This window comes from Takifugu rubripes, chromosome 6 (assembly GCF_901000725.2).
Source record: "Takifugu rubripes chromosome 6, fTakRub1.2, whole genome shotgun sequence".
NCBI lineage: Eukaryota > Metazoa > Chordata > Actinopteri > Tetraodontiformes > Tetraodontidae > Takifugu > Takifugu rubripes.
In genome coordinates, this window is record NC_042290.1 from 6551482 (window position 1) to 6576442 (window position 24961).

Here is a 24961-nt window from a genome sequence, read left to right on the forward strand (position 1 = left end):
TAAATGATGCTAATGAAAGGTTCAGCCCTTTAACCACAGATTAGATTTGCATTATTGAAATGAGCTTCAGCGGCATTAATATTTACACAGAATTCTGTGTCATAGAAACATAATAACAATGGTTTAAGTTTCATGATCTGTTCAGATGTGACAACATTAAGTGGAGCACCAATATTAGCATGTCGTCGCTTATTTTACAGTGCTGTTTTTCATTAAAGTGTTACTTATCAGTCATAAACTGTTGGATTTCAGAAGGTCCTTGAACACACCAGCAGCTTTGATTGTGTGCTGATTACAAAAGGAGCACGGAAAATGAAATAAATATGAATAAACGAGCACCACACAGAACCATAATTCTCATAAAACATTCCTGATTATGTGCATTCCTGTTTTTGTCATCTTTGTTCTCCTTTCTGCTTATGGAACTGCTTAAAGGTAGATTGAAGAAGTGAGATATGAATTAATTAGACATATAGTTTCAAGGTCTAGGTGCTAATGAGGAGACAAACGAATACATTTAAGCATCTTGACCAACTGCATGACTTCACGGTGAAAAGGACCGCGGCCACGGCTTCATTCTGCTGAGAAAACTTTATGTAAATGATCCAGGGAGCGCTGGGTTAACACAGCTCCATTCAAAGTCAACTGGTCTGCAGGCAACATTGACATTTAGAAACCTTTCTCATGCAAAAAAAAACAAAACAAAAAAACACGAAACCTTATATCAACATCCTCCGGTGCTTTAACTGTGCCGGGCTTACCGTCGCCAAGCGGCGAGGGGAACACGGGCATCTCATAGCCGGTGGGCGTCTGTGGGGAACTCTGGGAACTGGTGTCTCTGGAACTGCAGTTGGAGGCTGAGCTCACTGGAGCCGATGAAACAAAATAGATGTCTGACTGTAGGTGGAAAAACAGGAGGACGGTGTCAAATCAATACCCAGACATGGTGAACGTGGGAAATATTAAGGGGGAAAGGGGCAGAAAGACAACCAAACAGAGGATTCAAATCAGGATGGAGCACATAAAAATGTCCATTTCTTTTCTGCCAGGTGTGAGGTGGTCTGTGCAAATCATGGCTCTGTATGATCTATTCGGGTGTTATTACTTTGTAGCCACGGTGATTACCAGCCATATTTCCCACCAGGGTAATAAAGATTGATTGAACTAAGAGAGCTGAGACAGCCACTTCAATAATGTAGGAACATTGAAAAACATTGAAGAAAAATCCTCAGAATCTGTGAAAAGCCATCCTAATGTGGTTCTATAGGTCCTAAAATATACGCCACCACCAATTTACACAAAGGATGAGAACCCGGTGACGGTGTAGCGGACACTGACCCGTGACGCCGCCAGCTGCAGCTCTGGGACCACTGCCGTGTACACCAGATTTCCATTTACCACCAGTCGGATCTCAATGGAGTCCGTTGTGAAGGCCAGGATGTAAGGGAATGCGCAGACTGGAAGACACACAGAAATAAGAGTTGGCTACAAGCAAAATGACGACATGTGTAGTGCAGGAAAGTGAACCAGTCAAATGCCACGTTGGGTGACATTTCAGCGTCACCCGGGGTGGCATTTTCAAAGGCCATTGAGAGCATCTCTCCTGGCGGTCCTTTCTATCTGTTTAATTTGATGTGTTAAAATACAGCGAGGTGAAAGCTAAAGACAGCTCAGCATTGGGTCCTGACAGCAAAGAGACGCTAATCGTGTCATCACGGAGGCTCGCGCGCCCGGAGATGTGCTTTTGCTAAACGCATTTGTGTCTGCGTCACTCCGTCCGTCGTCTGTCTATCTGTCACCTCTGCATTCCTGATGTCGGGTCTTGTGTATCGCCTGTGTTGTTAATTTCCCCGCTAGACAAAATAATCACGCAAACAATCGCACAGGCCAATTGGATGCCTTGTAGCCATACGAGGTGTTACCATGGCGACGGCAAGCTCCAGCCAGGCCAGTGGCAGGAACGGGAACCTACCGGTAGCGTTGGGCATCTGGTTCCAGCTGAAGTGGAAGTCAGAGGTGTTGGAATGGATCATCGGTGTGGAGCCGCTAAAGGGGCAAACTTTCTTATAGTAACAGATATCTGCAAGAGAAAACAGAGAATTCTGATTGTTGTCGGCGTTCAGAACAAGCAGGAAAAATGTAGATGTTCTGATGTTTTCATAACCCGGTCAGACTCACAGTTGTAACACAGTAGCAGGCCGGCCTCCCCGTCTTCATACAGGTCGATGGCTGCGACGAAATTCACCTGCAAGCACAGAGGAGCCCAAGTTCAATATTCAAATGTCATATAGCAGCAAAAAAGAGATCTCACGGTTGTGTTTAGAAACGTATGTCACCGGCAGGGACGCCTTAAAATGAAATGGTATCTAATGGTTACACCCATAGCACCAATTTGCATGTTGTAATTTGCCACTAGTTTATTAGTTTATATACAAAGATGATCATTAAGTTTTCTTAACTCGCACTTACTCTATCCAATAATTAATTAAAACAGCAATAACACGGTCTCTTACTGCAGTCAGCCACCAGGGGGCAGTCATGTTTGAGGCGCTCATCCATCTAAATGGAGCCTGTGTGCGTACAAGCGTGTGCGTCTCACCCTGTTGGCCTCTACATGATGTAGCCTGTAGGCATCTCCGGTGCTCTCATTGATCAGATCAAATTGATGTTTGTAGGCCACACAGATCATGTTGTCATTTTCCCCCGTCGGCCCGTCCACCAGCGCCATCACCACAGGGGGGTCGCACAGACAGATCTCCTGTAACAGGAGTTTGCTACAGGTCAGACTCAGAAAGACGAGTGTTTATGACGCACAATGGCTTCCTTCATGACGGGGAAATAACTTGAGTGTCTGCTGTACCCGTATGTACTGGAACTCCTCCACGGGTGAGTCCGGCCCCGAGGCGACGGCGTTGAGGCCTTCGAATCGCAAATGCTTCCTGGTGATGAGGAGGAGCTTGTTCCTGATGGCTGCAACTATCCTCAGCTCTGAGCCGTGGTGCGTGTTGATAGAGTACAGATGACAGCCTGGGACAGAGGTGGAGGAGACGCAGATGAAAAGACATTACCTCAGACGTGTCGTTCCCTGGCGCTGCCCCAACAATGGATGCAGGCAGCCAGTCTAAAGGTCACAATGCCTTGTTTGAGACAGATTTTCACACAATTCCTGCTCTTGTCTAATAAATCTAAAAGAAGTGAATGGTTTAAAGGGTGCTTCATGAAAGCAACAATTATTTAGTGGTTTAAATTCTTTTCTTTATTGGCTGTATGAATTATAAAATTCGGCGTGACGGCTCCTGCACCCTTTTTAAGGATGATGTTGAAGTATCGACTCTGCTATGGCAACACGACACCAACAAAATCGACCCATCTTCTGACAATCGCCACTTGTTGCCAGTCAGGGTTGAGATGAGACACATCCTGGAGAGGTCCCTTTATTCAGCGTGTGAATTATCTGGGTTACCGGTAATATCAGAACAGTGCTGTACATGCAAGATAACCCGCTAACGCGCGTCAGCAGGTGCATTCTCGCGTTCTTGCAGAACAAGAAACGTTGGTGCAAACGTCTCCAGCTGTTCTTAACTGGCAGGATTCCTTTGTAACTTGCAATGCCTCACCTTTGGTTTTCTCCAGTTTATTCTCCCGACAGTCGCACTTGCTTCTAACAAGCTGCTTCTCCTCCATGCCTCTCCTAAGCGCTCGTAGTCTGAACACGTAGAGGCGAGCGTCCTTCCCTGGAAACACAAACTGTCCTTTATACACAGACGTTCCTTTTAATACCTCTTTTTTTTAGCCTCTGCATCCCCCAGTTAGACTATATCGCAGGACTTGTGCTGTCCCCCACCGGCCTTAGCAAAGCCTCCCGCAGGCGTTGACGCATCTTTGCGCTGCCATCACAAACTCATCAGAATTCAGTTTGTCAATATCAGGGTCGGCTAAACATCTGTGAGGTAATTCATTACATGCATGTCTAGCCGAAGCAAACAGGAGACTAAAGAACCAGCGTCTCTCTGCATGCAGACCGAAGCTTCTCGCAGTTGTGTTTTTCGTTGGATTAATTTCTATCCGTTTCATCTGTCAGTAAAAGCCGGCCGTGCAGACAAACACTCAAACATGTTCAATGGAAATTGCTTCTCTGTAGGTCAGCTTCCTTAGATTACAGTGACAGATTAATGCGTTCACTGGGACAATGGAGGTGGAAAGGTTAAGTATGTACTCAGCAACATAAGAGAGATGAGAGGGGTGAAATAGGAGAGGGGAGTAAATGAGACACGTGCGGTGCAAAAAGAAAAATGAAACAGCTCGACGCGGATGGATCGGTACCTTTGTCGGCCCTGGTGATAAGCAAGTCCTGAGGCTCGAGAACGTGCATCTGCTTTACCACCACGGTTTTGTCAAACACCTGCACTGGGGGCACGGACTGCGTCTCTGCAACACAACACGTATCGCATTCAAAATGAAAGGATTTAAGGAAAACGTCTCAGCATGGATGAGCTCTGGACGCTTACCGGCATTGGGCAACACTGGATCAAGCCCTGAAATGCACACAATATCATCATCATCATCATCATCATCATCATCACCATCATCATCACCATCATCATCATCATCATCGTGCTAGCCGTTGGCGTTGTGATGACTGCAGTATTGAATGGTTATGGATGGGTGGCTTTATGTTTGAGGACAGAGGGAGATATTGATTTGGGTTGACCTCACCATCCAGCAGCATGACTCCTGCTGCGTCAGTGGCAGCCAGCAGAGACTGACCCCAGGAGTCGGCGCACACAATCTCGTAGGGGAATGTGCTGCAGAACAACTGGGACTCCCATGGCTGCACACACAGACAACCAAATATGCCATTTGTACGTTGTTATTATTTCTGATTATATTTACTCCTTGAAAGTTTGCAGCTAATTCTTACCTCTTTCCTGCATAGGCCTGTGTTTACAAGGCTTGTTGGGGCATCTCCTCTCACAATGGTCTTCAGCTTCAGCGCCTGAAGATCAAAAAAATATGGAATAAAGAGGCATTAGTCACGTCTTAGGTTTGCATCATTGTGTCTTAAGATAAAAGAAAAATGGAGCAGCAAGAAAATAAGTTTAGAACTGTTCCTTCAATGAGATGAAAAAGAAAATCAACATTCAGAACTATGGACATATCACGTGATGTGTTTGTAGTCTTCACACTTAGCTAGCACCTAATGTGTGTTTTGCAGGCTTCATTAAAAGAAAAGGCTTCTTCATACCAGAGCAACAATTGGGCATTCCTCAAATTACCCCCTCTTAGAGTGTTTGCACGGCTGGATTAGGAACAATTTTAGTACCAGCAATGGTTTTTGGTAGACTAACTCAGCTCCTACTTCAGGGGAGTGTCTAAAGCACCACAGGACGTAACTACCAGTGAGTTGTTTGGCTGAAAGCAAACAGCAACGGCTCCTTTTAAGAGTTTCTGAAACTAAAATTCGTTAGAGTGCCAAGCTGGAGAGGACCATTGACAATAGGGCCAACGCTAAAGTTCAGGTATTGATTAACGGAGAAGGGCACCGGCTTTGATGTTTCTGGTCGATCTGCCTGCCAGGCAACTGCAGCAGGAGGATGAAAGTCAGGGCTTTGTTGCTACTGGTGGTGCAAACACAACAAGGTTCCACGAGACAGCAGCTCTCTTGGGAGCTCCCCTGGAGGCCAGTTCCCAAAAATAATGTCCCTACAACTAGGAGGGACAAGAGCTGAAAAAAGGATGGCAAGATTACTGCAGAACTAGGCACAAATTCCGCCCCCTTGGTGGAATTAAGTAAGATACAGGCCATCTTTAAACTACCTGTTTTTTTCTACTCTACTCACCATTTTGAATTAAACGTGTATCTGTTGAGAGATTAAAGAGTATAAATGATTCATGGATGCCCCATTATGGAACATCTAAACAGGCTGCATCAAAGCTGTTTAGTCAGATCTATTTGCATGTATCTGCATAAAAAGACTATCTGAACGCAACAACATCAAGTAAATGTACAGCGACTGTGGTTCAATCCACCAGAACATATAAGAAGCAAATATCCAGAGAGATCAGGCGCTAATTCCAACAATAACTCATATCAATCAGGTTGTTGTCTAACGAGCCAATGTGCAGAGTGTTGAGGAAAGGCCCCTCGTCTCTACAGAACTGGATCATCAATGCCTCCGCCGAATGTCTGCTTTCTTTTGTTTTCACGCCGTACAGCTCAATGCCTTAACGACTCTGCTTTTGTGTGCCGGAGAAGAGCGCAACAACAACGACACGGCGTACAAGGGTGGAAACAAACCCTGGAGACGGGCTTTAACAAACTGACACAACAGCAGAAACAATAGAGAAACACCAACATAGGTCTTAACTAATGATGTAAATCAATTAAGTCAGAGCCACCCAAACTAGTCCCTTATAGTCAACCTCAACCAATATGTTCTATACGACTGAGATGATGCTGATCAGGTTTAGCATCATGGACACGTCGTCACTCAGGCTCCCAGTGTCCAGACTGTGATGACATCATTCTGTCTGTGTGTAATGCTCCTTACGTCATCCCTGGAATGGCTACTGGGCAGTGGCTGAAGGTTATCATAGTTTATCACCCTGAGGTCCAGATTTAACGCAGTAAAGCAACAAACTGTGTGGAGGATGAGTGTGTATATTGTCTCTGCATCTGCCACACTTTGTCTTTATGATTCCGTTTGTGATGAGACCCCAATAAGTCTGCTACACTTCCTGTCTTAAGTTATTTGTCCACTGGTTCATTTAATGTTTGCCTCCCCCATTAAACCCATTTTTGCATCTTTTTTGGCACTTTGAGCCTTTATTTCCCACTTTCTTCTCCTGCTTTTTACACAGTTCTCAATAAAAAAAGATCAATTTTTTTTACCTGCCCTATTCTGACAAATTCAGCCTGTCGTGCTTCTTCCTTCTTGCGTGCCGACTTGGGAGATTCTGGCAGCACGTCGCTGAAGGAGCGCCGATTTAACATGTTCTGGGGAGAAAAGGGAACCTAAACATAGAACAGCAACACACAGAGAAAGGAGAAAGAAAGCAGATGGGGGGGGTCTTAGAGATTGACCCTGGCAGAGGGGTTGCAGCAGTCAGAATGACGTTGTCAGGAGCAGCAGTGAAAGTACGAGCTTAGGAACAAGAGTTAAAAAAAAAAAAGAACAAAAGTGATGTGTTGGGGGGGGGGGCTTGCTGAGAAAGTCAGCATTGCAGTAGTATCCAGTCATGGTGCAGTATGCTGAGGCAAACTGGGGGCTGCGGTGGAAAAGAGCAGTGCAGCAGCGGCTGTGGCTTCTGCCCGTAATAGAAGGGGAGACGGCGGAACTGGCGTTCACAGGAAACAAGCTGTCTCACATGTGGACGGCAGCAGCCACCTGCAGGAGTTTGAAAAAAAGTAGCCGAACCTTGTGCAGGTCGGGCATGAGGTCTTGGTAGAGCGAGCGGATCAACATGTCGAGGGTCCGCTGACGCTTCTGGGCAAACGTCGGTGTCTCCAGTGTGGCTTTTTCTCCATTGATTACTGGAAAATATCACAAAACACAACTGTAGCTAGCAACTAGCAACGAGCCCCTGTTCTCCGCATTCTTTCTTTTGCTCACATTTGACCAATAAAAAGTCCCTGAATTCTTGGTGGTCTGTAAACACAGGCGGAGAGGGGAGAGGGGGTCCAAACAGAGGAACGCTCTCCTCTGAGAATATTTTCAATCTGCATATTACAAGAAACAACATGGTGACATTAACGTGGAGGCGTTTTAGAACGCAAAAATCAATCAGGAGAGTGGCGAGCGTGGATGAGTGCGCTCACCTGTAGCTGTTATTCTGGCTGTTATACCGAACTAATGCAAAAATATCTGCAAGCAAAGTCAAGGAAACGCCGAGAAGACACCATTGCAATTCATATCAGGGACTTTAGGCGGTCGGGCTGATTACCACAGAGCGTCTACGACGGCCATGCACGCGAAGGATACGGGTGAAGTGTGATCGGATCATTGAGGGTTTGAAGGACGACGACGCGTCGTCCCCTTCCTGGAACACTATGGTAACAATGTCATTTCCAATGTGCCTCTTCCTCTCCACCTTGTAAAGAGGAAAGATTAAGGAGTTAGAAGAACAAATACAGCTGTCCACCGTTCAGACAATCGACATTAAAGCGAAATTTCCGTTGGCGTGGAATGAATAGAGTGTAGCCAGTAAACTTCTCTTTTTAATTACCTCAGTGGTTTATTTGCTCTCATGTGTCAAAATGTAATTTCATTATCCCACAGTTGGTCTTAATCAGAAAAAACCCCACAACATCAAATTAAAGAGGATAAACTGTGTAAAACTGACATCAAAACAATATTTTCTCTACGGGTGGGGTGGACAAGAATAAATCAGAATGTATCTCTCCTCAAACAGGATGTAGGAGTGAAAAGAACACATCACTAATCAAGTGAAGTATGATCACAGCCTTTTTTGTTGCCCACCAGAATGTCCTTTTTAAATCTTAAGAGGCGGTGAGACGTGTCTGTCTGCGAGAGCATCGCAGAATGATGCACAGAAAGGCAACACTTTCCCACTTTTTTAGGTGATTTTTGTCCTAAAGCGTTGGTATTCAGCTGTTAAACTCTGTCTTTCCCAGCCTTTTCTCTGTGATATGACAAAGATGAGGACTGATGTGGCTGATGTGCAATTAGACAGGTTATTTTTTCAAAAATATCAACTGAAAGGATCCATTCTTTGGTAGAAATAGTGCCTGATTGGAGTGAATTGCATTGTGTTTTCAGAACATATCTGAGCGGGATCAACAAGATTTGTTGGATTTTTTAGTCAGATTGAACCACGTCAATGTATCCTTAACCAATATGACCAATGAAATATTTGCCTAATCCGATGAGGAGAGACATCGTGGGCGTCCGTGGTGATGGGGGTTTGTTCAAGCAAGCTCAGGAAAGTTTAGAGAAAAGTTTTGTTGTTGCTGTCTCTAAAGGTCTGCAGCTGGAAAGTTCTTATTTAGTCTATTTATGCAGCCATTTCACCCACCGACGACGACATTTCCCAACACTTGCAGTTATTTTAGGTGCAGAGATGCTCTCTTCTTTAAGACTGCAGAAACAGACAAACAAGCAACTTCACACACGCCCACCTGCTGTTTGTTCTCTTTAGAGTAGGGTAGCATGGTGGACACGTGGAACATGAGCTCATGGCCTTGATACACCGTATAGATGGACTTAATTCCTGTAGTGTCATCTGCAGAAAAAGGCAGGAGCAAAGCGTTTTCATTTAAAGCCACGCTGATGTAAATGCAAACCATCAGATCTGAGCTCTCACTCTTTGTGTCGAGACCTCCGCGGTAACCCGCCCATCCCTGCAGCGTCACAGAATCACCCAGCAGACCGAGGAACTTATCGAAGCTCTCGCTCCCCGTCTCTGCAACACACACAGCATCTATTCCTGAGCTTCACTTGTTAATACAGAGTGTGAAAGTTTGGCCCTTATACATTTTTAAGATAGAAAGTGTTCTAAGAAGCACAATCAAATGAAGCTAACTCAGCAGCCATTTCGCTTAGGATATGAGACATATAACCGGCGTTGAACAGGTTTATATTTACCCGACAACACTGAACAGCTGAGTCTGAACTCACCATTACTAAACATCTCGTCATCTGTGAGTTGTCCCTCTTTGGCATACAGAACACCAAATTTAAAGTTTACAGAGCCCTGTAAAAATCATGTTGGTTAAAAATGACATTAGTCGATTCCAATTTTGTAACAATAATATTTAAGGAAGGCAAATGTGTCAGCGTCAGCCTGTACCTCCTGCTCCTCCAACACCAGCAGATCCTGAGGAGAGACAACAATTCTCAATCATTAGCAGAACTCAAGGTAAGGATGGACGAGCCCGAGGACATAACGTAGCACAGACACTGCTGACCAGATGACAAAGACGCCGCATTTGATTAAAAGCCGGCTAATGTGCTGGCTTTACTCTCACCTTCTGAATCTCCGGGTTAAGGATCTCCCTGGGGCCTTTCTCAAACCTGTCCATGTTCATTGCACTGGGAGCAAGGTGAGGAGAGGAAAAAAACAAGAGAGGAGAAGGAACAGGGTGGTTAGGATCGATGGAGAACTGCCTGAAGCGCCCTGCAGAAAAATGAGCAGGAGACTTGATATGAGGGAGTTCACGTCCTGCTTGTACCGTTTAGGCTCATTCAGAGGGTGAGTTGTGAGGCTGCTCAGGCTGGGAAATTTATAATCTCCCGTTTCATGTATCCTGACCCTGATACTTGTCTATAATGAAATCTGCTGCTGGAAACATGGTGTTAGAGATGCATCTGATTACGAAATAACACATTTGTGCAAACCATACAGTGAAATTTACAGAAACTGGGCTGTTTCCTCTGATTTATGAACTGTTACTGCACTAATAAAGTTCTTGTAAATATTTATTTTCATTAAAAAGGAAGTATCATTATGACTAATTCTATGAAAAAAGGCTGGGGTAAACAGGTGTTACAATTATTTTAATATTGTCTGATAAAATAGAAGCTAAATTCCATATAGGTCCAATACTCAGAAGACATCTGAAAGCTTTCTGTCGCTGCTGTGCTGTTTATTTCTCGAGGGTACTGAGAGATAAACCGGACTATTGATTCTCATGCATGTGCTGCAGAAGCAAATATAATGTGTCATGGCAGAGATGTTCTCACCTTAGGATGGACTTGACTGATAATGTTTTTGTTGGGCTGTAGGGGAGGCTGATCTTCAGAGTACCCTGAGCAAAGGAGAGCGACGGGCTATTAGCACAATGGGATGGAGGGGTCGGCGTTCAATAAAAATAAAGTGCGCGGGATTGACAATAAATGGGCACAACGTTCGAGATGGAGTAATGAAAGAGGAACAGAATGGTTCAAAACAAACTCGTTCTGCTCATCAGCAGCATTCTGGAAGAGTTGTGCAAGCAAGAAGATGTATTAGTGCGATTGGCTGGCAAAGGAACACGGCGCTAATCGTGTTCCAGATGAGCGTGACGGCCAAAATTAGAGCAAAATTAGGATTTTCTTGGATGTAAAGCTGAGTCATTGCACCTCGAAAACACAACAACATGCACACATGACACACACATATGTGCCTACACACGCGGTGACTCAAACGTGGGCTAGCATATTCCTTCACAGTATATATCACAGAAGCAATGCCTCCTACGCTGGTGTGTATCATAAATTTGTACCATGCAGCAGATTCATAAGGATTAATACATCGTGAGCACTAAAAACTCTCCTCTTGTTAATGCTTCGGCTTTCTTTCCTTCCAACCTGATCGCAGGACTCAAAAGTAGTTCGAGAAGCCACAATTAAACCTGTATAATTATGACTAATACACAGTTGCATCGCCAGTATAATAAACTGAGGAATGCTATAAAAGGCATCACGACAGAGAACTTCAGCGCTTTGGAGTTTTCCTGTTTCTCAGTACCATCATCTCCAGATGGGGATCATGGATTATTCCCAATGTTGTGACGTTTCACACAGGTGGAACTCACCGACTTTCTCCAGAGAATGGCTCTGTACTGAGGAACCCGCTGGTTGTTTTGGTCTGAGAGGACCACAGACAAGAAGAAAGGATTCTTCTCTGCGTCCGTCCCCACATAGTTCTGATGGACTGCAATGAGAAAGAGAGGGGGGGGGGGGGGGGGGGGCACCATCACAAACATGCTGCGCTGGTTATGACATCCTCCAGCTAATTCGAAACCCAGAGCCTCCTCTTTTCTCTGTGTTTGTCCTTCTCCTCACCATTTCCCTGCTTTTCACCCACCTACCCCTCCCCATCTCTGGCGTGACACGCGGCTACAGACAAAGATCTCCTGGCGACCGCGGCAGAGCGGCACATTCGAGTCTCTGCCTGCGTGGTTGACACGGTAACATCTTCAGAGGCAATGAACAGACATCCAAATGTAATTAGACGCAGCATCACTGCCTCTTCCTTCATCCAGCTCTACCACTCCTTATTCTAAATGCAGTACTTTTGACTTTCCTACACCTCAAATAATGTTTGCATATTATTTTTTATTTTTTTTAATTCTTTGCCCGATTAAGCGAGAGTCCATCGCTTTGGATGCCCCACCAGAAGAGGCGCGCCCTGTTAGAGTGGCTCATAACGTGTTTTCCTGTGTCATACGATGCAGATCTGTTCAGGCTGTGAGACACAGATGGCTCAGCTGCGGTCCAAGTGGGGCGAGCCAACTTTACGGAGACACGGGTCTTTTTAAACCACCGGGTGGTGCAGCACGATCCGGCTCTGCTTGACTGGGGAAATCCATTTGTTTTATGGCGGTTTCTCTGTTCTTATATCTATAAGAATGCGGCGGTAATCCTCTGTGCTGCAGTTTAAGGAAGCAAAGCTTTTGTCAATGCTTCCTGTAGCCTTCCACAGAGCTCTGGGCTTTAGTTGATTGCATTATCTATTGGAGAGTCTGCTCGGTCTGAATGCAATGAGGCTGTATGTTTCCGATGGGGAGGTGCGTAGGATTAGAGCATTGTGTAGACTCTCGGTGAGGACGCTGCAAGATGGCCGTGCGAGTGGGCAGACTGATGTCATAATTTGAGACCAGGAATTTGAGACCACCTTTATTTGAAAATAATTGAAATTCAGCCGATGGGCTCATAAGTAAGCATGCTAGGATTTTCAAGAGAACACTGACCTTTTCCCAGGAAGTACTTAAAGAACCACCTGGTGTGGTACTCTGGATTCTCCAAATGGACGTCGGTTCTCCTCCAGGTGGCTGGAGTGTAGTCTGAAGTCTGGATTGTCACGCAAAACACACAAAAATGTATTCCATGATGTGTATCAAGCTGGGTATTCCACACAGCTTGACTTACAGCAGTAATGCAGACTGACCAGGGAACCAAAATACATGAAATATTTGGAGTTTGGGGCACATCAGCACTTTAATTCAACTATATTTGTTTACACTACTGTTGCTTAAATAATAATGAAGCAGTGTGAAATGAATATGATGTGCTTGGTTTAATTATCTTTATACACATGTCACATTTAGCAGTGTTTATTTTTGATAATTACAGATAGTAACAGCAGCCCTTTTCGAATCCCCTCACATTCACAAAGACATTTGTTTTCTTTCACAAGAATCCAAAGGGGAAAATGTTGATTGATTGAGCCAGCGGGCATTAAGTTGTTTTTTTTAGAGAATATAATGTGATTATATCTGAGGAGGATGTGTTCCATTGAAATAAACTAATGTATTTGCTTTGGCTGCAGACAAATGTCATTTCCAGGAGACCAGGCTGTGTGCTCAACCCGTGTTTGCCGCCTGTACCTCGTCTGATGAGCCATTCTCCACCCTGAAGCGTCCTGCCCTCTGAATGGCCCCATCTGCATCGCTGGAAATTAGCTGGGAGGAGACAAAGAGGGAGACATGCTTAGGATCCCTGACACCTGACAGAGCATGACTGGCGGCAGGGACTCATATGCAGTCCACAATACAGCAGAATTCTGCAGCGAGGAACCACACAATCATCCCCCCATGCGATAGAAGCTCGGCTCTCATCATCTCCACATCCATATGTTCTTTTTTTCTGATCCCCTTCACTGTAAAACTCATCTTTCTTGCTTTCCCTGTATAGCATTTCCCAGCCGCCATCTCTATCGTTCAGTCTCACCTCTCTGCTGAAGCACAGTATTGGCAGGAAAAAGAGCAGCTAATGTCGGAGGACGAGCAAAAGGAATGAGACAGAGAGCAGGAAAAGGCACAATGTGATCGGCGCACAATCAAAGGAACAGATGGAAATGCTGAGTTGGTGTTAAAAACCATTTTGTCCTCCATGACAGAGATGATAGAGATTTCTACACTTTTTCTTCTGGCTTTGCTGCAAACGGCTCTGCTCTTCTAGCAGCATCTTTGCATTTAACATACTTTTAGAAGATCTCTTTTCAGCAGGATTCTCTTGCTGAAAAGGCCAACAAACCCTTTTAAAAGGCAGTAGACACATGGCCATGTCGTGCCCACAGATGTTGTGTTCCTAGGCCAATCCTGGCTTCATCTGCCCACATAAGCAATGGTCTGGTCTCTTATACAGTACTGTATGTGACCTGATTACAGCCGATACCTCAACCAGGGGCGTGTGTCACGCTTGCCAGAGGTGGTGCAGTTTTACTGGCTTCTAAATGATTATCTGTGGCATGGGCTTAGCTCGAAAGGTAATCAGGTTATTGTTGGCTGGCCGTGCGCATGATTCCCTAGATGATTATTAGCGATAATTAAAACGCAATTGTGTTTTCATGAAACGCTCCTCAATCCATTTGGAGTGATGCGCAAGCTTAATCTCGGCCCTTTCAACCTATCCCTCTGCATGTTCCCTTTTCCTTTTTATCCCCAACACGCCACTGCACCAAGTGATGCTTTGTTTCCAGGCAACGGACCGACTCTCTTCCCCTTGTTACTCCAGTCTCAGCTCTCCCATCCTGCCCTATGGCCTCTGCACCTATTAGGATTTACTGTCAGAGCTCTTTCATTCCCCTCGCCGGTAGAGGTCCCTGCTCTGCCGAGATGTCAAATGCGAAAGGAGTTCTGATGCAATTCTGGCCGGCGTGCACTCTGACACATCCAGATGGCTGGAAATGGTTGGAGGGTGGCCAAGCAAAAAGGAAAAAAAACATTCCCAGAAGAAAGGGATGAACGCTGAATGTGCCTCTGATCTCCAGGAAGTAAATACAGGTGCAATAACTCTGATTAATCAATAAATAATACGTGAATACTTGATCAGTTCTGTTTAGATATCAAATTGCCTCATTTCTGTCCAACCAATTAGAGCAGTTGAGCACTGCAGGCTGAGCCTAAAAGAGGGGGCCAAGCAGGAAATTTCAGGCATTTTCATTTGATAAATTACTATAAAATAATTAGTCACTATCCAAATATTTGCCGTTTTGTAATAACCGCGTTTCCTTTCTACTCATTGTCATCGCAAGACAAACACGGGCCGTCGACAATGCCCGTCTTCGCTTTACGCGGGATTATTTCCCTGACAGCACTCACCAACTTAATGAAGCAGAAGAAATGTATGACTGTCATTATATAATCAATGTGTCACTCACATGTTCGGAATGCTGCACAGAGGTGATAACAACACCTCATTAACCGTCATTACAGAAATATGCTGCTGAGACTTTAAAGAAGGCAAATCCACAAGTTGGGTTCTATTAGATTCCTGTGTAAAATGATATGCATATTCAGGTTTGGCAACTAAAAAAAGCCACTTTAGGCTGACTGGCTGGATAAGCTGAAAGCCGCGAGGCGAGCGGCTACCACGCCTGACGCCGGGATGACATCAGCGAGGGACAATGCTGAGCAAGCACCTTTTGTTTACTCTTTTTGCTTGGTCAAATATGACAGGCAGTGTTCTGAGGTATTGCATCAACCGCGCGTGGAGCTGGTTTTAAATGAGACACCCATCCACCTCTTCCCTGGACAAACCCACCGGTCCATCTCAGAACCCAAACACACTCAATGAGGGATACTTTTGATTCGCCACACAGACGTGTATTCAACTCTACGTAGCCTCAGATCAACCTCAGACCCTCCTTGCTATGCGGCTACAGCAATTCCTGGTATCATTTATAGCTTTAAAGCTTGCATTTGGAGTCGGGATAGACTATAGAATCAATTGGGCTTTTGTCTAATTTACAATTGAAATCTAAATGGTAAATAATGAAAAGGTAACACGGCATGCAGGCGATGCACTGGCGGCATTTTCTCCCCAGGCTGAACTATATAAATAAAATACAATGATTAGAAGCCAGGCCTTTTTTCCTGCAGGTGTGAGGGTCCGATAAACACCGGAGAGGTTGCTGTGCAATAACTGGTCGTGTCTTAGGAGAGGCTGCAGGGGGAAAAAAACAACAACAACACAGCCTTATCGTTATTTATGCATACTAATAGGCTGGAAAACAAATTCATTTTCGGTGGATTTCCTGTGCGATGGCATGTTTGGAGTGGCGTGTTCTGTGCATGCATGCGGAAAATGGAAAGTAAATTCTAAAGCTGTATGCCGCTATCTTCCTTCATTCCTCTTGCCTCCCGCAACATTAACTGTCCAATCGCAGGATAATGAAGGGGAAACCAATTCAGTGCTCAGACAGAGCAATTCGCCACCACTCTACTGTAGGTGTGTCTCCCTGCGGTGGGCGGGGGGAAGTGGCATTTTGTGTAAATGTGCGCTCATAGTGGCTGCAAGTATTGGGTGTGAAGAGGTTATCTGCCTTTTTAGGTGAAAAATGAGAAAGAGCAGAGGAACCGAGTGATAAAACCCCTCGACGGAGTGCTCTGCATCTATAGACACACGTGCATTACGCAGCCGCTGCTTATAAAACATGCAACAGTCGAGTGGTCTGGAAGGGGAGAAACGCACTCTAACTACCCCTCTCGGACTGGGGAATAAAGAGGAAACAGGGGACAAAGGGGAAGCCGCTTTTACAAACAAGCCATAAAACATCTGCCGCCGCCAAAGAGCAACGGTGGAGGAAAAGAGAAATGCCATCAAATCTAAAGAGAGGAGGCCTGAATGGGGATGATGCAACTAGGAGTCAGGGAGCGACGTGGAACGAGGAAAAAAAGGCAAATGATAAAAGAGTAACAGCCGCCTCCACGATGGAGAACCCCATGGCGATGAGGCAGAGCTTTGTAGACACGGGAAGGACACACACACTCTCTCTCCTGCACATAAAGCTCCCAGTTTAGGGCATGACCTGAACATACCAAAAGACACTCAACAGAGCTCACGATGTACAGGCGCAGGCCCTGATTTCCCAAAGGAACCCCCTGGGCAAAGATACGCGGTGCTTCGCATCCCCACACGTGTGCGCGCATACTCGTGCATCACCTTGTTGCTCTAGATCAATTCTTTTGTGACCGCTTATAGATAATTGATCTCATCACAGGGCCTGATTATGCGCACTCACGGTCTTAGAGGAAGGCAGAGAACACGGCGGGGTGAAGGATTGTGGTGAAAGGAGGCAGATTTCAGATATAAAGACGCTGCATATTTGATTGTTGGGGCTCATTTTCAGCCTTCCAGCTATGACATTTCCTATTGGCTTTTCTACGGAGCACACGGCGGAACTAACTTACACGAGAGGGTAAAAAAACCAGCAAAAAAACAACAACAATTAAAAGAGCAAATCTGTAAGGAACGGATGGAACTGCATGTCCTTGTCTGATGATGGAACATGGGTCCTTAATTGATGCAAATGTTCTGTCTGCAAAATGTTGCTGTGGCCTTATTCTTCCAGCTTTAGTCTGCGTTCTCTTAAATAGCTGGAAATATTAAAATGTCAGCATCATCAGTATTAAATAAAGGGAGCTGGAGACAGCCTGTATTTATCTTTTTTGACAACGTTTTCATTAAATGTCAGGGTGATGACTTTCATGTGAACAGCGTTGGGTTGAATTTACGGTTTGGGTTGAGCTGGACAAATAAATGGAAGTCAATGTAAAGGCCCAATAAGGACGACTGGACAAACCAACGCATGTGTGCACAAGCAGGTCTGCACTTAGTTGGCTTTGTACTCAAGTTCAGCGGCATCCTCTACAAAGGTTACGCTATGCAGAAAAATCCCAGCATAAATGTCTGTTGGTGTCAGAAAATTCAGCCCCTGACTCAGACAGTCCGGCTGCAGTTAAAGGAGGAAGTGAAAGCTGAGGATCACGATCACTGGCTGCCTCTTCCTACATGTAAAGTCCAGTTATGCTAACATTAACATCACATCTATATGTGCAACACTTCAGAGGACTGTTCTAGAAGGCATCTGACCACCCACCCACCTACCCACAAGCTCCATTGTTAAGGTGCAGCAGCGTTAAGAGTCCTCAGTGGGCAGATTGTGCAGTCTGGGATGGTAAAGCGCCGTGGAGGCCAGCCACTCTGCAGATTATCATTTATGTAAAGGAACAAGGGGTGAGTGTGGCCGATGCAGAGATGAGATACGGTCAGAACGGATCTCAATGTCAGCAGGGTCTCTAGGGAATATTTTCAATAGATGACAAAAGCAGATGGGAATATGTGCGGAGCTGAGGCTGTTGTTGATTGTGGGATCCATGCTGCTGCATGTGAGTTACTCCAACAACCTGTTGCATTGAGCTAGCCAATTTTGGGCTTTTTGTCTTTTTGTCAGAGGTGACTCAATAAAACAAGCAAATGTGGCTATTTTTAGCCAGCGTGACGCATCTGCATACTTATAAGAAGCAGCTACTTTTCCTGCGTGGCCGTCGTGAGACCGACATCTTCGCTTTAATGGCCGGGAATCACAGTGATGACACTTCCATAGGCTGGTTTTAATAAATGCAACACTTAATTGCTTTCGTCAATGCACTACCAACCAGTCCGCGTTGTAAGAAGCTCATCTTTATATGCATGATAATCCCCTCATGTGAACAGCAGTTCCAGAAATCTTTGCTTTTTATAATTACAGAGAAGCAAAGAGCCCAAAAACATTTACACTATTGAGATTTATGATCTGACACTGACACCATTATATAGCTTTCATGATTAATAAAGCACACTTGATCCCAATTAAATGCACAAAGATGAAGCTTAGTAAATGTTTTCTTCAAAAGTTTGGCATGTTTTAACACCAATAATAACATACTGTGATACTAGAGGATTAAAAACAAAGCATGCAGCTGCCACTTAACCTCCAGACAGTTGTGAGGGAGCCGAACACTCCCGCTTTAATGTCAATAAACACACTGGCTGATGCAGTCGTTCGGAGTGAGACGCACACACGCTGAGAGTGAGAATAAATTCAATGTGAAAGTGCAGTTAAAAGCCTTCAAGGCGGCCACGACAGCGCTGGAGAGCAGGTGGGAGTGGAGCTGTCTGCCCCCCGGCCACTGTTTCAACCCCACAGGATGCAAGTTTGGCTCATTCTTTCGTCAAAAACAGTGACTGGCACTTCCTCATCTGAGTGATTGCTGCCAGCACCTACCTCTCACCTCTCCATCCCTCCCTTTGTCTCTGTTGACCTAAATGTGTTGCTGGGTCTTATTCTCTGGTGTATTCAGTGAATTTCGCATTTAGTCTTTATAGGCAGCATGACAGGAGCTCTCTACACAGCTCAAATATTACATAATTAATCAGGAATACACTGCTGAAGTGGTATCTTTTAGTGATGGATCAACTTTATTTTGTACTGTATCCCAGCACCATGTTGATTCATTTTAAAACATCTGGGTGGTTTCTGTGCCAAATCTGACACATTCACCGTGCATTTTATTAAAACGATCCAATTCCTGCCAATGAATCATTATGATCCTCCGACTGTTCTCCTCCTGTCAGAAAATGCACCCAGACCAACGCCAGTGCTGCTCGGCCTCGGCCGCCCCTTATGTCCCCTGGTACCATGTTGTCGGAGGCAGATTGTCCCTGGCAGGGTCTCTCAGAGAAGGTCAAAGGAGAAAAGACAAAGCCTGTGTGGCTCAGGACAACCAAGTTGACTAAGCCCATCAGCTGTGTCATTCCAAAGAACTTTCACATGCGTCTCTACTATTTTCCGCCCACAAAACTTTATTTTCTTGTTCAAATGAGCAATTAAGTTCATTTTCCAAGATGAATTGAATACTTCATTTTATTGTAGCAACAAAGACCAAAGAAAATTGCTGGAATGCAGCATGGGTTTATAATCCCCCAGGTTGTTTTTAAAGATCAACCTGGGCTTATCAAGCCCCGCATTCATTTCCCATTATCCACTTTCTCTTCTATCAAACATAACTGCACAGCCTCTAATCCCTTAAGGATTAGATAATGAGAATTTTTCCCTTCTAAGATTTATGAGTAATTCACGCTTCTATTCACATGTTTTGGCTCTTGAACGTAAGAACGAGCCAAAACATTTCTCGGGGCATTTTTGGAGTTAAACCCAAACATGTGACGACTTTTTCATTAAGAAAATGAACCACTGAACAAATTTGTGGTGGTTTTCTGGCCGGCTGCGGCGAACATTTGCTGGGATTTAGCGGAAATAAAGCGCAGAAATAAAGATAGACAGAGGCTCTTGTAAGCATCAAACCCGGGATGAATGGATCTGCTTACATTTTAGCATCCATTAGCCTAATCTGTGACGGCAGGTTGTCATAATCTGGAATAGTAATTCATGGTGATGGATTACAGATCGGCTTTTATCGGCAGTGTCTTTCCTGCGTAGAGATATTCGTAGCTCCACCTAAAGGAAGCCTGCAATTCAAACTGAAACCGTAAAATTTGGCAAGGCTCTCATAGAAGAGGAGGATGGATTCCAAAACGTGCGCGCTGAAACGACGTGCCGCTGCATTGACTGGCTCTTTTTCTTTTTTTTCTCACACAACACCCCCACACGTGGCTTTCTGTGTGGTGTCAGTCTGACAGCGTTGATGGGCGACATGCGGTTTCTCCTCAACAGCTAATCAGTCGCAGGCCGAGCGTGCGGCGCTCGCGGACAGACTTCCAACAGGAAGCACAAAGGTCCGAGCACAACAGTGAGACTTCCTGTTTCTGCCAGCTATCAGGGTGCACAGACTTGGCTCATGGTGGAGGCCGACATCACATACACTCATCCCCCTAACACAACGCCGATATGACAGCTGGAGAATCTAGAGCAGAGCGCTGCCACTTTAAGCCGGCGGTGTCGAAACAGAAGAAATTAACTTTGCAGGCAGGGGAGTCCTGCATCAGCTAGACCCGCTGCGAGCCACCCTGGCTGAGCGCATCACCGGACCACACCCAGCACGTAATGACTCATCACCCCCCCCCACACACACACACACACACACACGCCTCCCCCTCGCTACGCCAATAGAAAAGGGAAAACATAGCAAAGGGATGGGGGGAGGGGGGGAGTTCACGACGGGGATGAGGAGCCAGTCACGCCGAAGCACAAAGACGGCAATTAACTGTGGATGGGACTCACCAGCTCTACTGAACCATAATGTTTCCTGCTGAAGTCTCCACGCCTGCATCCCAAGTCCTCCGAGGCAGAGCTGCAAAACAGTAATAACAGCACACGGTCAGAAAGGCAGCCTGCCCGGCATCCGGCGGGGGTGCAGACACCAACTACAGAGCTCTTACAGATGTGACACCTGCAGCATCCGGGTGCTGAAGACAGTTTTTTTGAACCACACTTATGTTAGGATTGTTTTCATTTGCAACGTGTTCGCCCTTCTCTCTCCCCACTTCCCTTGTCCCCTTTGGTTCGCTCGTCTGGAGTCCGTCATTGCCGGTGGCTGGCCAGTAAGGGTGGCCAACCCTCTCCTGATTGAGACAATGGTCCTGATTGAATTAAAGCCCGGGAGATAGATGGAGACTGGCTGAGAGAGCCGAACACTGGTCACATACTCAAACGTGTGTGCAGGATACTGCAAATGCTGTCACACGGACACAAACACACACATGTTGGGCCAAAACGTCGGACAGAAAGACAGATCAAAATGAAGGAGCATGTCGTAAAAGTCATTGTTGTCTTAAGGTTCTGACAAATTGAGAACTTAGGGACCCCTTTCAGTTTCTAAGGAAATTTGCTGTCTTGTTGCTTCAATTTACCAAAGGATCTTGTGTAAACCATTGGCTCACATTAGCATTAGCAAAGTACAGCTAACTGTATCTTTGCAACCAGGTTTATTTCAGCCTGACCACAAAGCAAGACCAATAATAAAAAGATGTGTATATTTAATGTGTACTAGGGTATGACCTGCATCTTTTTTGCACCCAATTCACTCCCAGTCTGACTCACCACAACCCCGACCCCCCCCCCCCCCCTAAGTGACCTCCCTCATCAGGCTTTTCTTTCTCTCTGCACAGCATACAAAAGCAAAGTGGGGCTAGTAATATATAATGTACACTTGAGCTTAAAGGGCACATTTAAAGTGAGTACTACACAGAATACATTCATCACTGCCTCCTCAGCTGCTTTCACGCTGCACGTTCAGTTCCTCAATGTTTGGGTGGGGTCTGAGGGTGCTTTTATTTTTATTTCTGAAGGGCCCTAGTCACGCTTCTGCCTCTCCTTTAAGAAGAGGAGTAATCTAAAACGTTACACACTGAAGGGCTTGATTAATTGTTGCCGCCACACCTCTCGTCCCAGTGAAAATCACGGGTGAAGCTCGTCTTCTTCGAGGAGGGGAAGACGGGGTGGTTTTTGAAGGTACAAAAAGCTGTGTTAACACCTTACAAGGTAGAATAAGTTATGAGAGTGTGTGTCTTGAGCAGGGAGCAGAACAGGGAGGGTGTACCTGTCACCAATGCTCCAAGATGATATTTTCAGATTTCCGTTAGAGTGCGAGTTAACAATGTGAACAAGAGTGCTTTCACAGCTCGCTCTTGCCACAATATCTAAACTAAAGGATTTAAAATTACCTGATTCAAGGTAAATTCAAGGTAAATGCAAGGATTTGTTAGAATGAAGTGAAAAGGACAGATGCAACATCGGTGCCAATTTTCTGTTGTCACTAAAATTGTCATAATGTTAAGAAGCATTTAGCTTTTTAATAGCTAGGGTTGCTAGTATGACTCCATACCAGACTACTGCATCCTGATAACACTGGAGACTTGTGGAACATTTGAACACCTCCTATTGTAAAGGTCGGGCACTTCCTCAGATATCATAACTTTACATCACGGCAGCTCACGTTCCAGAAGCACACGGGGTGCTCGCCAAAGAAAAATGACTTTGGAAGAGGAAAGAAATAGGTCTTAGAAAGAGACAGGTATTTATTATCTGTGTGTTGCTCTTAGTAATGAAACATGGGCGCAGGCTTGATGTGTCCTGTCAGCCAGAGCAAAAAGATGAGGCAGACTGGCTCCCCCGTCTCTCCTCCTCTGAAGAGTGGGGGAATTGTGTTCCTTCTTTCAGGACACGGAGGCAAAGCTCGGCTCGCAATCTGGACTAAATCAGCTGATCTGGAAGACGGTCCACGTCAGATGATGGCTTGCTCGATACTGTCTTTTAGTCAATTAGTAAACGTCAAACTCGGACCCCCACCTTCCATTTCTTCTGCAAGCGCGTTGCGACCCGTTTCTACCCGAGCACCAACTTTTTTTTTCACATTTCTGATTTACCCCCAGCCATTTTTGTTGCCACTGATGGTGTCCCAGGGCTCTTTCCATCCATGAAAACACAGGTAGAGAAGGAAACCCGCCTCTTATGCATGTATCAGGTTATCCCACCAAAAGCAACCAACACCAGCGTCATTATAGCACTTCATATCCATTTTCAGGACCTTTTTGATCTTCTATCCTCCCCATTCACACATGCAAAACAATGGTGAATGTAGTCTGTTAACCACAGAGCAGTGTTTACCTGTTCTCTCTCTCTCTGGTCAGGTGTCACTGTAGATCTTTCCACTGTTAAAACCTGCCTGGGCACCATATTCCATATAAAGGCTGAAACCCTACTACTCCTGAATACAACAGCCTAACTCACCTAAACACTATTAGGTTTTTATGATGCATTTCTTTGACGCATAACTGGTGGGGGGAAAAAGCCCGTCATGAATAATTCAGAGACTTCCGTGTCCACTATGAACGGCCTCCTCTACAATCAAAAGCTAAATTATTTTAATTGTTCATTTCACATTCAGTTGACTGCAGTTTAGCTGAGAATGTCGCGGATGAGAATGGAGCCTGGTGAGAAGCGTCGTCACATCCAGGACTTGTGGATTCAGTGACGATCCGCTTCTGCATGCAGCGAAGATTCAAGATAAATTAATAAATCAATAAAAAGAGCACTAAATAAAGAGCTCGGAGGCTTACTGTCACCATTATTGGACACTCCAGCAGCGGAACTTTACGCACCAACGAACTGCTTTGCGCGTCAGCGCAGGTGTCGGTAGCTTTATCTCCGCTGGTGTCTGCGCGAGACGCAGGCAGCGCTGCGGGGATGTGACAGGCAGCATTCAACAGATGAGAGGCGAACATGCACAAACGCGGGACAAAGACGGATGTCGCTGGTTTACCGCTGATTGAATGTCAACAGTTTGTTGGACGCTGGATCCACACTGTTCATGTCCCCATTCGATGTTAGTCCTGCGGGGGAAGTCAGCAACGGCAGACCCGGCGACTTTTCTGTCCTTCCTCCTCTGTGTCTCCTCAGAGCAGGAACATCCCTCTGCAAACTCTGGCAACAGCTGAGGCGGACGCTGCTGGTGGTCGGACTATTTTTCCCCCCTATGACCTCCGCGCGGAACCTGTCAGCGCGCAAAGACGAAGCGGAACGACTCTGCCATAGGAGTGTGTGTGTGTGTGCTTACTTCTCTCTCTCTCTCCCTCCCTTTCTCTCTCTGTGTGACACACACAATGACACGCCCCCTCTCCCGTCGTTTACAACGCTCACGTCAATAGTGAATTTCAGTACACCACAGCTTTAGCTGGAGGCTCTGCAGCGCAAAAGCCAGCACTGGGAGCAGATTGTCCTCTATGGCTCTGTTTTGTTATTTTCCCTGTTTGGCTCACTGTTCCTTCCAATTCGGCTTCAGCAGCTACAGCCTGCAAAAACTCGATACGACCCTGAGCGAACTGAGAAAATTTCAGACTTATGAGGTTTTTTTTTTTTTAGATAATTATAGATAATTGAATAGATAATTGATAACAGATAATTGAATCACTAACAGGAGCTGGAAATGGTGCTATAGCAAGATGTGTTTAAGCACATCATTTAAGCACTGTGTGTTTATTCAATACTTATATATAGAACAAACTGGGTTATTTTTTTTACTAATCAACAATGAAATACATGTAAATTATATGTAAAACTAGTCTGTACATTCATATCTTAAAAAGTTGGATCAAAAACACTGATAATTCACTACAAAAAAAACCCTTTTCTCTCTAAGATTCTGTCCAATCAAACAGAAAATGAATTCAGCACTTGATGCGCTCTGTGGTGGAGCCACAAACAGGAGAATAGGCGTTTATGAAAGTCAGTGTAA

At 45.3% G+C, this 24961-nt stretch overlaps 1 protein-coding gene across 5 annotated transcripts in view; it reads right to left on the bottom strand.

Annotated features, from left to right (window-relative positions):
- garnl3 (GTPase activating Rap/RanGAP domain like 3) overlaps nucleotides 1-24961 on the bottom strand; it is a 39111-nt gene that overhangs the window by 6002 nt on the left and 8148 nt on the right. For 2 of the 5 annotated variants that reach the window (XM_029837078.1, XM_029837075.1), the window contains exons 2-27: nucleotides 20950-21019; nucleotides 13331-13405; nucleotides 12695-12794; nucleotides 11537-11655; nucleotides 10704-10768; nucleotides 9989-10052; nucleotides 9811-9837; nucleotides 9639-9714; nucleotides 9325-9423; nucleotides 9140-9243; nucleotides 7983-8091; nucleotides 7820-7865; nucleotides 7614-7720; nucleotides 7419-7534; nucleotides 6893-6997; nucleotides 4922-4996; nucleotides 4717-4831; nucleotides 4509-4535; nucleotides 4324-4428; nucleotides 3618-3734; nucleotides 2861-3027; nucleotides 2600-2758; nucleotides 2179-2245; nucleotides 1973-2080; nucleotides 1339-1457; nucleotides 762-897 (exon numbers count right to left, since the gene is read on the bottom strand). In XM_029837078.1, the coding sequence (XP_029692938.1) occupies nucleotides 762-897; nucleotides 1339-1457; nucleotides 1973-2080; nucleotides 2179-2245; nucleotides 2600-2758; nucleotides 2861-3027; nucleotides 3618-3734; nucleotides 4324-4428; nucleotides 4509-4535; nucleotides 4717-4831; nucleotides 4922-4996; nucleotides 6893-6997; nucleotides 7419-7534; nucleotides 7614-7720; nucleotides 7820-7865; nucleotides 7983-8091; nucleotides 9140-9243; nucleotides 9325-9423; nucleotides 9639-9714; nucleotides 9811-9837; nucleotides 9989-10052; nucleotides 10704-10768; nucleotides 11537-11655; nucleotides 12695-12794; nucleotides 13331-13405; nucleotides 20950-21019 (2477 nt within the window). Of the gene's footprint in view, nucleotides 1-761; nucleotides 898-1338; nucleotides 1458-1972; nucleotides 2081-2178; nucleotides 2246-2599; nucleotides 2759-2860; nucleotides 3028-3617; nucleotides 3735-4323; nucleotides 4429-4508; nucleotides 4536-4716; nucleotides 4832-4921; nucleotides 4997-6892; nucleotides 7016-7418; nucleotides 7535-7613; nucleotides 7721-7819; nucleotides 7866-7982; nucleotides 8092-9139; nucleotides 9244-9324; nucleotides 9424-9638; nucleotides 9715-9810; nucleotides 9838-9988; nucleotides 10053-10703; nucleotides 10769-11536; nucleotides 11656-12694; nucleotides 12795-13330; nucleotides 13406-20949; nucleotides 21020-23989; nucleotides 24277-24961 lie in introns of those variants that run through there. The other 3 variants (XM_029837077.1, XM_029837074.1, XM_029837076.1) reach the window with 2 other exon arrangements.